The 14,758-nt window shown below is 44.7% G+C and overlaps 1 protein-coding gene across 1 annotated transcript; it reads right to left on the bottom strand.

Moving 5' to 3' along the window:
* Positions 1–4,786: 4,786 nt before the first annotated feature.
* On the bottom strand, positions 4,787–14,700 carry LOC142776692 (uncharacterized). The gene is made up of 3 exons (XM_075880824.1): positions 13,197–14,700; positions 12,282–12,425; positions 4,787–8,971 (listed from the first exon to the last, which is right to left on the bottom strand). Exons 2-3 carry the CDS (start codon positions 12,366–12,368, stop codon positions 8,684–8,686), a joined length of 375 nt encoding a protein of 124 aa, XP_075736939.1. The 5' UTR covers positions 12,369–12,425; positions 13,197–14,700; the 3' UTR covers positions 4,787–8,683.
* Positions 14,701–14,758: the final 58 nt, after the last annotated feature.

The following is a 14,758-nucleotide window of genomic DNA, read 5'->3' as shown; positions in this document are numbered from 1 at the left end:
GCGCGATCTCCCTATAGTGCGTTATCTTCGTTTCTGCTCTAGTTTTCGTACGGTGATAATCGTGGCCATCATGGGCGTGCCAAGCGCTTTTGTTCGTATCACTCGCCTTGTCTTGCTTTTACTTCAGCGTCGCAGTGCAATCAGTGTCTATAGGCACGATACAAAAAAAAGATAAATCTAACTGGTTTGCGGTCAATTTTTAAACTATCGTCGTATCTCGTTCGCCAGCGCTGCTTTACCTGCACCCTTCTTTCAGAGACGCACCCGGAAAGGCTCCACTTCAACTAAAAATGCCGAGCGTTTCTTTGGAATAGAGAGCGCAGAAAAGAGGAATGGGAGCGCCTATGCGCAAAGGATCTTGTGACACGGCTCTTTGGCAGTCTTTCCCGGAGAATGGGCACCGTTGTGGCAGCTGGAGGCGAATTCACCAAATATTAAACTTAAGGGGCAAATAATTTTTATCGCGGAAACGTTCGCCCTTTCCTTCTCCTCGGCGACGTCTCGAGCATTAATTAACATGATGCTTATTTATTGCACACTTCGGCTATCATCTGCAATAAATGAATTTCGCAAGTCTACCAGTTCTTTTTTGTTAGTTTCTTTATTGTGATATACGTTTCAGCTTAGGCGCACCTTGTACCTTCGTTTCCAAATGTAATTATAGCTAGATGGCTTTGCTATCGCGATTTGAGGCATCAGTTAATTTTAATGGTCATGATAATGGTTAATGACATTCATCCTTTCTTGTATCATGCCCAGTCGGCGAAAGCTCTGCAATGATGCAGTCAAGACCGAGCGCCGCAAAGACCATAGCGACTGTCCCCGATATAGGTTTGCCGATCGAACGCATGATTGCGGCGCCAGAGCCTGAAACTGCCGAAGTGCATCTATCTCGAATCATTCGGTTACCAGCTGCTCTACGCGTGACACTACTTGTGATTCGTTTGGCCTTGATAGCAATGTTGCCTTTGGCGAACCATGCTACAATACTCGCCTTCAGCTGCTGTAGTTTACCTTCAGATTTTTTTTCTTCCTTTCAAATAGCACAACTGAAACACAAGCAGAGATATTGTGCTATCGGGTGATCGCGCAGTGCTGCCACACTGGATGTGCGGGTCTGTCTACATCGACGACTGGTGGACGGCGCGCGCTATGCCATTGATAAGGCTTGTGCCACGCGCTCCACTGTTCGCGTTTCGTTTGATGCCGATAGTACGTGTAACAGAATTGAATTTTAATTCGGCTTCAGGCACGTGTAAATTCCCGCCAATGCTCTTAATGAAACCCAGCGCCATCATTTGTTATACCATCTAAAGGTGTCTAAGATTATCTGTCGTGCACCATCGCTTGAGTGTGCGCAAATGGTTTTTTTTTTTTTGGCAATGATTCAATGTCCGTAGTTCTTTTCTGTGTCGCTAGTATTTGGATTATATGCATAAAGTGCTGCTTCTGAAATAAAATTAGTTGCGGGTGTCGTGTTTATTCTTGTCCTTGTGTCTCGTCGAATTTACCCTACTATACACCATGTGTTAAAATTATATCTCACCAACTAGCCCACCTCTCAACCCTACTGGACGCAAGTCAGTCGAGATGAGTCTCAAAGGTTGGCGCAAACACAATGATGTCGTCTAGGTAACAAAGGCAGATGGACCATTTAGAGCTGCGCGAAAGTGTGTCCCTCATCCGCTCGAACGTGGCCGGTGCATTGCACAAGCCGAACGTTAGAACTCTGAACTGATAGAGTGTTGCGAAGCGCGCCTCCGACGACGTTACGAAGGGCGCCTCGAAATCTCACCGCTGCAACCACTGTTTTGAAGGACGGCGACGCCAACACGGTCCCGAAGGCGCCACTGCTTCGAACTCCACCGTGAAGGTCACCAGCCGTTCGGTATCGTAGGTTTCTCATAACAAGAGACCGTCAGGCGTTACAAAGGAGGTCTTTTCACGGTCGAGGTTGTCTACTGCGATTTGCCAGTAACCGGAGCGCAGGTCTAAGAAAAATAGGTTGCACCGTGAAGACAGTCTAGAGCATCATCAATGCGAGGCAGCGGATATACATCCTTTTTGTTGATTTTGTTTGAGTGCCTATAGTCCACACAGAAATGCCAGGTAATAATCTATCTTTTTCGTTGTCTTTATTTTTAAGTAGGACCACAAGGGACGACCAGCGACACAAAGAAGGCTTAATAATGCCCTTTGTGAGCATTTTGTCAACCTGAATAGCTTGGCGCTCTGAAGGAGACACTCGGTAACGACGCCTGCGTATCGGAGCCGCATCACCAGAATCTATGCGGTGCTCGATTTCCGAGGTCTGACCTAAGAGCCTACAATCAAAATCAAATATGTCCGAGTACGTCAGTAGGAGATAACCGAAGTTTTTCGTTGGAGAGGCCAAAAGGTCTGAGGCAGTCAGCCTCATAACATTTGGTGAAACGCGCCCAATATGTTGAAATAGGCCAGGAGGAGTTGCTGTAGGGGAGAAAAGTTTATAACATCACAGTCATGCACACCTTCGCGCAAGACTTTGCATAGTTTTCGATTCCATTAGGATTACAGCACGGCACGCGTTTAAAGCACGGCAACTGGCGCCCTCTGGTTAACCTCGCACAGCCTTGTCTAAACTATATTTATCCGTCCGAACAAGTAATGCCTTACACAAACATCACGTATCTGCTTTCCTTTCGCCAACGTTCAGCAACGAAAGAATGTACAAGAAACAAGAAAGTTAAACTAAACAATGGCGGCCAGCACCAATTTCGAAATTTCGGCCGGGACAATTTTTGGCGACCAATGATCGATCTAGAAACTCCAAGCAAAGAAAATCTACTCAACGGCAAAACATTGGCTAGCAACGAGAAGAATATGAAACAAAAAAAAGACAACATTAAACGTAATCCGGGACCCGCAGGCCACCATGCAGGAGGCGACGTCGATGGGGACAGTTGTTCGGCCATCCCCTCCTTTGCCACAAGCACTTTCCAGCTAGCAATGCCTCCTGCGGACGGGGCCCTTAATCCCATTGCGGCGCCAAAATAAACGGCGCAGCGACAAACGACGGCAACCTGCCAGAAACTGCAGAGAGCGCGCCCAGGTTGCCGAGGCGGACGTGAGCGGAAGACGCGATGTAGCTGCCTTCGGGCTGCGCCGTCGCTCACACCGAGCTGCGGCCCCGGCTGTCAAAGCCCGCGGGCACCACCTCACCTCTACTTTGAGCCTTCACACAACGGGGGAAAAAGAAGAAAAAAAAAGAAAGGGACGAACGCTTCCTTTCTTTCGGGTCTTACTTTTTGCTAGATTTTCTTGTCCCTCCCTGGCGGTGTGTTTACCTACCGGTTCGCGCCGAAGAAACTTGAAACCACCACAACAACAAGGTATGCTGTGGAAAAATAACCAGATATGAGAGGTGCATGTTTGTGGAAAAGCCGCCGCGCTGCCATTGGCGTGAACATGAGCTGGAGGGGGGGGGGGGGTGGAAACATACCTGGCACACCTTTACTCAGTCAAACATGTTCAGTCAAGTGTTTAATGTGCCATACATGGCCACGCAGGTTTTTGGGAATGGCGCTGGCCGACGTCGGCCTGATGCTGCATTGCCAGAACTGTTTACCTACTTCTCACTTTGGTCCCATAAAAGCCAGGCACCAAAGTCAGGCCGTTGTGAACAGCACATCACTGCTTCATTTTCATTCTTGCATCCATTGCAAAGCTTGTTTTTTTGTTCGACTCGTCTAATAGGTATGTGGTGAGAAAGTGGGGGAGTTAAGGTGAAACTTGACCTCCTCCTAGTGAAGAAATGTGGGCATGCCTATGCATGCCACACTTCTAAATGTGTGTTTGCTAGACTGACAGCTCGAATCTAGATATGTAGCTATGTGTGTTGGTGAGTTTATCCGTTTGGCTACACCTTCAACATCACACGGCCACTGCTTAGTCGATCTTCAACACTCATCACAGATAAACCACAGAAAAATTGACAAATTCCGCCCATCTCCACTACAAGGTACATAGTTATGGGCGCCAATCCTTAGAAACACATCTTTACTAGAGAAAAACCGCCGACATTATCTCATCATTCTCTTACAGTTGACTTGGATGTATTGATCTCAAAGCTAATCACAAAACTTTGATATACAGATAGTTAAAAGCATTAAAAACGTCTTACAGAAGCTCGCGTAAGAACTCCACAAGTCTCCAGGTCTCTTGAGAATGCAAAAATTTGACAACTTGTTGCTCTAAGGCCTCATCGAAGTCAGCAGAGTTTACCTATTCACCTTTATAAGCTTTCATCCACATCATCTTGTAGAACATACATTAGACAAGGAAGCCTTTCGCGGTCTTGAAGCTGTGTAGTGGCCCTCTTGCACCCCCTAACAATTCCAATGATCCTTAGCTAATTGGTGGATCACCTGATATTTGACCAGGCCATGTTACACACAGCAGCCTAGTTCTTAGAAGATCGCTGATGAAAGGAGTGTTTCTCTTCAGACCACCTGACTATTGATTGTTCCCGATTTTCCCCGCAACAACTCAGACATCTGTGACAGAGCGTGCCTCTCTTCCTTTAGCATTTACGACACGTTTAGTGGGACAGGGACAGTAAAGCAAGAGACATTCAGCATGACAACACGGTTCTATCATAGACCAGTGCTACAAGAACACTTGGCTTTTATACACAGTGAAGGGCTTTACGTTGTCCCTTTGAAAAAATATGTACACAATTGTGTATACCACTAGCTTTTGCTATTCATATCATCTAGGGGCTAAGAAAGAGCAAGATATATTCAGCTTTGGATGAACTGAAACTCCGGCATAAAAAATTTGTCTTTATTTAACTTCATTTTGCAGTGTACTGTTGCACATGATCGATCTGCTGAAAGCACTATCATGTTCAACAGGTCTTCAACATGCCGCTTCCTGCAAGCCATGCGAGAAGTACAATTTTTCTTTGCTGAAAATGGACATAATTAAAAATGAACTTACACTATATTCCCAGCTTGCAATTTCATTCTATTTATACCAAAAGAGAGCATCAATGGCTTCAGGATATTTAGATGTTTAATGGGAGATGCAATTTGAAAAAAAAAAGTTTCATTTATCTGTAGCCTAGGGCAATGAAATTTTTTGCTGTATTAAAGACTTTTATGCTGATTTGAAATATCTAAACAGTTTTATAATACGTTGCACAGTTTTCGTTTTGCGCTATGACCATGTGTAACAAACAGTTTGTTTTAGACAAGCCTTTTATGCCTTTAGGCTTTTATGGTTCTGAGCTATTAATGGCTCATACTGCTCCCCATTAAGGGCAGAATGCAAATAACTATCAAGAAGGTGTGTATCAAATATTTTAATGGACGAGAAAAACTTTAATGTGAGAATTCTTAGAATCATCAGCCCATACTAAGTGATCGCTTTAGGTTCGTAGTAACTATACAGGGAATATAAATTTTCTGTGAAGATACTTGTACCCTTCCCATGTTAAGGATTATGTGGGCAAAACTTCATCCTCATCTGGTACCAAGAACACGTCTAAAATCAGGAAGTTGCACAGAAATAAAACTTCAGAAAAACGCATTTTAAAGGTGTAAGTCGAAGCATATCTATGCGGCAAAGATATGCAAAGTTTTTAATATAATTTCTTCCACCATGAGAGCTTGGTGAGCATTACTATTATTCTGAGCATGTGGCTTCAGTGAACTCCTCATGCGAAATGCAATGGCAAGCAGCCAGGTGGCGATTCCTGGGGACTCTAGACAATGAGCGCTTTTTGGTTTGGAGTAGCCACTTTGTGCTCTTTAAAAGCAATTTTAACCTACTTCGTGTTTAATTACAATCTTCAGTTTTTTTGTGTGTCTGTGAAAGTTGAGAAACCAAATTGTGAAAGCAAATTAAAAAAAAAGATTTGAGAAAAAAACTTACGTTTTTCAATACGCATCTCCCCTTATTTACAACTCAATTATGATTAGTTACTATAACAAACATAAGCTAACATATTATGAAATTATTTTTGCTACAATATTGAGTGCCTTGAAGTAATGTATCGATTTGACACATTTACAGACAGTTCTGCATGGGTGGCATCTGAAAGAGTTACAGAAAACTGCATGAAGAAATCACCTACGTCTTTCACTCAACAGACTAGTTGGAGCAATATAACAGTTTATTGTTATAAAATTTGTACTGGGAATAACTAGGCACAGATGTTCTCAAATGCACCATTAAATAGACAACAAGGGCTGGCCACTAGAAATGAGCCGATTTACACATAATGCAGAAGAAATAAGAAGAGGATCATAAAACAGTTTGACATACATAATGGCAATTTGACATAAGTAAATTGTCGAAGTACTAAAGATTGCGGCGAGAGTTGGTAGGAATTCGTTTTCATATGACAGCGCGCTCATACCAGGCAAGCACAGATGTGCTCGTCTGCTTCTTGTGCCTCTAGTACTCATTTACCGTGAGCTTGCTGCAACATCATAATGAAAATCAAACAGATGATAGAAACCCAGACACTGCACAACAATAATAAAACTTTTTGTTTGCTTCACCACACCACACAACTGCTTCACAGTGAGGTTAGCAAAAGTGCCATTGCAAAATTTGAAGACACGAACCAGGGTTACTTAGGGGCTTGTTTATCACAGCTAAGCTACAAGACATTGGTTCCTTTCCCATAATGTAAGCTACACATCTGAGGGGGCTAATTGCCAAAATAACTATGAATTTAGCTTTGCTGCACATTAAAGAAATCAACACGGTCAAAATCAATGCACTCCTTGTATTGTTCCTTGTATCTCGTATCACGAAACTATCCACATAAAAAAAATGTGTGCCACAAAAACAGAGTGAACCTCGCTACTCACCACTGGTTTATTAAAAAGGAAAAAGGCAATCTAACAAATGCCCAACAAATGGCTGCTAAGCGATGGCGGTGAGCCAAAGACCCCAAGTACATACAACAATGCAATACTAATAGGGAACGACAAAGGCAACAGCAGCTCCAAGAAGACCTCAAAGCGATAGAAGGCCTATGCTAATCACAACACGCCCGTAGATCTATGAGCATTTTTCGTTCTTATTTTTTATCTCTTTCGCTTTTGCCCCTATTTCTCAACCCCAGAGCAGGGTAGTACGCCGAATCCTAGCATCTGGTTAACCTCCACGCCTCCCTTTTTTTTTCTTTTTATTTGTTTCAGCGCGACTTCCTATCTCTGGAGTTTCAGCAACCAGGTCGTGTCTGTGACTGTACGTGGTTTAAATCGAAGCACTCTGCGCTGAGACCTTTTACGAATTTACCCAGGGAGCGCTTGCAGCGGATAGAGTTGTGAGAGAGACGCAAGTCGGAGGTAACACGGCAAACCCATTTTAATATTACACAAAATGGCAAACAATCTGGCAGTCAAAGTTCACCCCACAAAAAGAAACATGTACACAACAATCAGCTATACAAGGAAACCAGAACTAATATCAATCTGAGTCAAGTTCAGTCCTAAGCCTAATCTCTCTCTAGCCAAAATGGAGTTTTGGTTACAAAACGTTCTTACAGTTCACGTCACTTTGCCATGTCAACTTGGTGACCTTGCCGTGTCAATGGTTCGTCGATTCTGTCCTTGACGTCCTTCTCAACCTTCTACGGCTGCTGTCGGTTGGTCTTCGCCGCTCAACCTTGTTGCCGGGATGCTTCCGGTCTTCGTCGTCGTCCAGCTTAGTTAGGCTATGCCTAACCTGTAAACGGCATCACGATTGTGGTACGGGCCGCATACATTCTGGCTCGAAGCGGAAGAGCTGTAGATCCACCCAGAAACTGCTGTGACAGGTTGCGGCAAGTCTGGACAGCCACACTTGAGTCTTCCGAGATCGACGACCACTTCCCGGGCCTCTTTTCTGACAGCCTCAGAACCAAGCGGGACTACTGCTTTCGTCGCGGTAGCGATGCTGGCCTTCCTGATCTTCGCAGTTTGAAGCCCCAATGAAATGTAACAGCTCATCCTTAGAGATTTTTCATTACGGCTAGGGTTACATGCCATGAGCCTCTTTCCAACCAATCTTGTACGTGAACGTGGTGCATCTGCCCACCATTGGAGTCTTGCGCACGTGCGCAGCATTCCAGTGCCCAGCACATGCCCTCTTACTCATGACAAGACCCAATGTATAAACAACTTGGCAACACCTAGCTAAAGCCTAGAAGCGGCCCAGACACAACCAGCACCACGTAGCTAAGGCCTACAAGCAATCAGATTAGCATTCAGAATCATCCAATTTCGCTGTTTCAAGCCTTGCGCAGTTAAGTGCAAGCTTCACCAGTTTTTCGTTTTCATGTGTGTGCACTGTCTTATGAGAAAAAATAATTTGGAAGTAGTACCCTAGGAGAGGCACAGAATTGTGCAACACAGCATTTGAGATAGTATCGAGGGTGGCGATAAACGCTTTGAATACAGATATATCGCAGTGTTCTTTTTGCACGACACATCCAAGATGATTTTACAACTTATAAATGTTAAATATGCACAATAGCTCGACATACCTACGTTCAATAAATTCCGATTTGACTACTACTTTTATATCACAGGTTTGTAAAAAAAACAGTTCTCACACTGCAAAGATATATGCCATATCAGGCCTAACGCAACAAGATTTCTTAGATCTAGATCACAAAAGCAGGCTGCACACTGTTCTATGAATGTTAAATGTTTTCATCTAGCTCACTCAGTTCTACAAGGTCCTTCTTGAGGTGACATGTTAGTTCTTTGTTGATGCACGCCGTCTCTAAAATCGGAGCAGGCCACTCCAATATTTCCCTGTGGCAGAATAGGGCAGCTGCCATGTCCGTGGCAAGTGCCTCCTTCGCGCGGTAAGCAAGTTCTCTCTGCACGGGAGGCACTTCAAGCATTTGCATTCTTCGTCTCAAGATGGCCTCGAGCATCGCACAAAAGTCTGCCACATTCATGCCAAAGTGAGCTCTAAGCATAGCCTGCAAAGAAAGACATGACACCTTTGCAGCACTGTGAATACAAAGTGCAAAGTAACGCAAGAAGTCAGAGTTTCTTTGAGATGCCACAAAACCCTCCGTGCCTCTCGTTGTGTAGACTATGTTACTAAAGAGGACAGCTATGAGTTTCAAGTCAACATCAATAAGAATGTACCACAATCATACCACAGCAACCCCTCAGAGTCAGTCACAGCATTACTTTATGAAAACACCTATAAGAGCACCTGCCTATGTAAGACTGGAAACTGATCGACACCAGTCATAGCGCAAGCTTAACCTTCCATTTGCTTGACTGCCGAGTTTCAAATCTTTTTGTATCTCCTTGTTTCACCAGCAAGTACAAGCAAGCGTTGACTGTGAAAGCACAGATTACACAAGGACTCAAGATCACTGCTATTTTCAAGCAAGTAGAAAGTCCTGCAAGTGATCTGACGTAGTTACGAGCTCAATGCCTCTAAATTTTGTTTGTTTTGTTCAAACCACGTACAGTTTACCATGACGCATCCCCCAAAAATTTCAGGAAGTGCTGGTGCAATGCACATGCTTCGCTGAGAGCCCTAGGACAGCACAATACCAATGCTTTCCAACAGAGAGCTGACACAAAGAGCACTGTTTGACTGGTATAATCACTGAACAGCTAGACACATATACAACTTTTCCAGAGCAGTTTACTTTGCAAATAATGCCGCGGCATTGGTACTGTACCATATGTGCCACCTCATCTGACAGCATAACAAAGATGATCAAAGTCAATAGAGATACCACAGTCGTTTGAACTTGAACCTATAGCTGGGTACTGCTTTAGAAAGCAGTGAAATTGAATACCAATGCAGGTGCCAAGAACCCTAAGAAGAGTATCGTAGTGCTTGGGAATGAATTGATTATGTTTTTAATATTGTCACAGGGTCGTGACGTGGCTGAAGGCCGGAGACTGGATGTTAAGATCAAACTGTTTATTTGGGCGAACTTGTGCCCGGTATATGGAAAGTCGGATTACAGTAGCAGACTTGCACTGATAGCGGTGAACGGAGCGTCGGCCGTCGATCAACTGAAGTGGTGAAGCGCGTCGGCATTTATACACAAGTCGTTGAATATTCTAACGTTATTGCTAGCAGCCACGCAGGTTCCAGGATAATCTGTAATATCTGCGAAGTGGGCGTGATTTTAACAAAATGAACTACTACAGTCCCGAAGCTTTTCGAACACCGCAGGCGCGGTTTGCGCTGAGAATTACGTACAGTATAACGGGACGATAAGAAAACTTGAAGAAGGAACATGGCAATACTACCACCTTAAAGGGGCCCTGAAACACTTTTTGAGTAACCATGGAATTAATTGACTGAAAAAGCATATTACCACACAAATTGAACGCCACAAAAATTTTATGAGATCCGTCCAGTACGAGCGGAGTCACGAAGATTTGTCACATGCTGCAATCTCATTCTCTCTTCTCTCGTCCCAACGAAAGCGCTGGAAGCTGAGCAGGGAGGGATGGGAGGGGCAAACAAAAAACGTCCCTCATCCCTCGTGACCTTGAGAACTTTTTTTTCTTCGAGTACGCAGCTTTTTCAGTGCGATCCCGCGCGCACGCGAGGACAAGTGACGGCTTCTTGCGGCGACCTCTGTAGCAACTGAGCGCGCCATGTTCAAATCAGCCAATGGCTGATAGATGGGCTTACTGGGCTTATTTTTCGTGATTTGTGGAGAGAAGGGAAAGCTATTTTTAGCTGACTGATAATTTATTGTGAATTCCAGGCCGCGTGCTGCGCTATAATATTTGGCTCGCGTGTTGTCGGGAGCCTCTACTACCGATCGGCAGTGTTTTTTGACCGTGCTCAGAAAGTGTTGCAGGGCCCCTTTAAAACATCTGTTTCGGTATCAAGAAGACGGCCTTGCAGTGACGCGTCAACACAATCCTGACGTCACGGGAAAGCTGCAGCTCGCCGCATACTAGCAGCAGCTGCCAGTTTGCTGTCAGACGAGAGTGATTCACGTAAACAATGTCAAGTGAAATGTCGTCTAGATACCATGACAGCGATTTCTACAATATGGGCTGCATGAAGGACACGGATTTTACAAACACAGAGTAAACTGTGTTGAGTTGTGTGATAATGTTAATTGTGATGTGGCTCGCCTGCAGATGGATGCTGGACGAGTAAAGCCTTGTACGTGTTGCCTTGCTCCGATGTGTAGAGAGCGTTGATAGTGCATGCCATGAAAACAAGAAACGTTCCTTTTGGGGTGCCTCAAAGTCGTGTCAGTGCTTCTTTGATTCCAGCAGTGCCAAGTTACACCACTGCCCCTATTGCTGCCTGCTGATGCACCCAAACAGCTGCCTGTGATGTTGTGCAATTTTGTCCGCACCTAATGCATGCGAAGGGATCGCCATCATTTTTTTTAATGTTTTTCTTTAATGTTTGACTTCATCAATACACCAGTGCTAATCACAGCATCGAAACAATAAGCTCGGGCGAGGGCATGGGTGGCATAGGCCAATGGCGAAATATGTCATTTACATTTGTGTCTGCTGTCATTTACTACAACCTTGGTCAACTCACATTCGAGATATCCTGTAATGCATGAATATTTTTTCAGCCTGCTGTGTGAAGTATATAGTATCTATTCACACTTTAGCAGCGCTAAGTAATGTTGGCTAGCATTGGCTTCACAAGCATAGACATTTAGCCTTGTTGATAACCACCATATGATTATGAGAGAAGCCATAGTGGAGGGCTCCAGAAATTTCGACCACGTGCGGTTCTTTAATGTGCATCCATATTTGAGCACATGGGCCTACAGAATTTTCGCCTCCACTGAAAATGCAGCCGCCGCAGCCGGGATTCGATGCCGCAACAAGCGGGTCAGCAGCCGGGTGCCTTAGCCACTAGACCACCGCGGCGGGGCAGGAGAGAAAGAAAGGAGGAAAGAAAAAGAAAACTGAAGAGAAACGAAGAATGCTGCTTAGCTTTGCACTTCCTTCAGGCATGGCACCCCTAGTGAAAAGCTGCCTTCTTTTTTAATTTTCTGACCCTCCCGATTTAGGAAGGTGGGATTATAATCAGGACCAGCCTAAATCTAAGAGCATATGATAAGAGCAAGACAAGTTATAATCAAATAGGATTTTTCCTTATTTGTACTACTTGCATAACATATTTAAAGTGATAGGCGCTTCAGACAACACAACTTACCAGTGGCTTCTCTCTCTGTTTCAGCTCAAATAATTCAAATAAAATGTTTCGAATGACCACGCTATCCATAACAGCAGAGTTCAATTGCACAGATCATGGCTTACCTGGCAATGCTCCTGAAATCCATCGGTGTCCTGAAAAGCTGCTATTTCTTCTTGAACATCAACTAATGCAGCCATCAGATTGATCATCACTGTCTTAACATTCCAAGCATTAAGAAAGTTGTGATTGATTGAAATTGTGTCATCCTGAAAAGATTAACAAGGCAATGTCAATGCACTCTGCATTCCTCAGTATCATATGTTGCATGAAGAAAGATCATATTAAAGAAATCCTGTAAAACATTTCCAAATAATGACTAAATTAAGTCACTGTCAAAGTTTCTTGCCTTGAAAATTGATTGGTGTAAAAATGTTTTTCATTCATCAAGTGCAATGAGAATTAAAGATTTTTGTGACTTGCTTTAAGTGCTATTCCTTTTTTGGTGACAACTGGCATTGTTAGGCATCAGTTTGAGTAAGCGATAGAAGCTATATCTAGATAGCAAATTTTCAATCAAATTCATTTACCTTAACTCCAAACAAGCCTGGCAAGAAAATATGCTCGTGACGAGCATAAAAGAGACAAAACCTGTGATTGCCAGAGTACCCGTGGTTTTGGAGATAACAATATGCACCTGTGTGTACTGTAGTAGCGAGATCAGTATAACAAAAGTGACCAACAAAGGCACAAAGTGTTTGAAACATCATGGGTGTAGTACGCATGAAATTCATGGCATTGGAACTTGTCACTGCACACAATCTTCATAAGCTTTAAGAGGACTCATGACATGCTAAAGTATTTAAAAAAATGACGCGCAAAAGCTTTGCAATGCTGTAAAGACAGTGGGATAAAAGGTACAGTCAAATGGGTGCTTCAGCAAATGACAGCAGATGACTGCACAAAGTTTAACAGGTGGCCACTGTCTTCGCCAAGAAGCGTTTCATTCATATAAAAACTTAAAACCAAGCTTTGCTCACCTAAGCCCACTTATTAAACTTAAGTAATGCAGGGCCCCTCAGGCTGCCAGAATCGGAACGACAAAAGTTCAGCTGGGACTGATGGGAAGAGACCCTAAAGTAAGCAGGACTCTTTCAAACACCGAGTATCTTTTAAACCGAAGTACAGTGTCGATGCGCAGGGCAGCAGTAATGGTGAATGGCATCCACGGGGTTGAAAAGAATCACAAGTGTGCCACAGAGAACTTGAAGGAGTGCTACGGCCAACAAGGCATGCTTGTGCAGAATCACCTCATGCAAACATTCAATGTGCCGGCAGTTGAAACACTGAATAGTGTGAACGCACTCAATTGTGTACATTTGAGATAAATCAGATCTGCTCAAACAAACTGGTGCCACTGCACAAAATGGCTTCTCTTGAGTGAAATAATTAATGCACAGTTGGCATTAGGGACACTATCGCTGACCCACAATGACTGGAAGAACACGAAAAATACTCATGAGAGCCGACAGCGGTTGCACCATCGTGAGCTGTGAAGTCTGAAATCTTCTAGGAATGCTAGTCGCAGTGAAGTGACTTTGGATGGATGCTACAAGGCCCGGTTGCTCAGACGGCTCCAGCAGTGTATTGCTCCACAGTGGCTGTCCCAGGCAACCACTGTGGTGTAGCCGGAGCCAAAGCCATGAAATAGCTTCGGCTTTGGTTTTTGGGAAATTGCTACCAGCCTTTGGGAAATAGCGAGCCTCAGCATAACAATGAAAGATTGTCAATCAGGAGACTACAAACACGAGGTGTCACATTTTATTTATTCAATGAGCTTTGCAGATGCGCACTATAAGGCAAATTTTCAAGGGAAGCCCTTTGAGCATTTTTCAGAGAGTAATGAGGCATTCGCACGAAGACAGCCAAACTCCCTGCCAACCCACAAAGGACAACCAATGCTTCTACTGCATTCAGTGGTACCACACATTGGGAATACTCACCGGAAGATGCCGAGACGAGCATAGGAATGAGAAAAGCTAGCGATGCTTTGGGACACTTTCAGAATGAACCGCAGTGTACGTCCGGAAATGCAGGAAAGATAATCCGAGGAACGGAGCCGCTGCAGAAAGAGCCGGCGACAGGAAGAAGAGGTGGCGAACCCGTGGGAAAAAGAGGCCGACGCACGGAGTCGTCGACAAGTACGCGTGATTCCGACACCGGACGGAAACACGACGGCCCGTCCCGATGCCAACAGGCCCCCACCTCAGAATAAGTGCATGGGTCGGCGGGGGAATCCTTCTCTCGGCGTTCCGAACGGTGCACACCGCTGGCTGAGGTCACTGTCGACAAGCACAAGACGGCGACTACATCCTTCGCTGAAGAAGCGAACAAACGAAAGAACAACGCCGATCACGCGCAACGCGATGCGGCCGTCGGACGACCCAGTGACGAGGAAAACGCCGCTCTCCACGGCTGCAGCCCCTACTCGGCTCCTTCGGCTGCGGCCCTCATCCACAGAGCTGCGCTGACCGGGGCGCACTGAATCCCGGCTTCCATTGAGAAGCCGCTTGGCGCATGCGCGTGGCAAGGGGAGGCGAGA

This window comes from Rhipicephalus microplus, chromosome 2 (genome assembly GCF_043290135.1).
Source record: "Rhipicephalus microplus isolate Deutch F79 chromosome 2, USDA_Rmic, whole genome shotgun sequence".
NCBI lineage: Eukaryota > Metazoa > Arthropoda > Arachnida > Ixodida > Ixodidae > Rhipicephalus > Rhipicephalus microplus.
This window is presented reverse-complemented; position numbering and strand designations above follow the sequence as displayed.

What these genes read in the sequence shown, in the direction of transcription:
- LOC142776692 (XM_075880824.1), bottom strand. Translation starts at nt 12,368, where the DNA reads ATGATCAATCTGATGGCTGCATTAGTTGATGTTCAAGAAGAAATAGCA. An exon ending in GATTTCAGGAGCATTGCCAG is followed by an intron (nt 8,972 to 12,281) that starts GTAAGCCATGAT and finishes CTTTCTTTGCAG; the next exon opens with GCTATGCTTAGAGCTCACTT.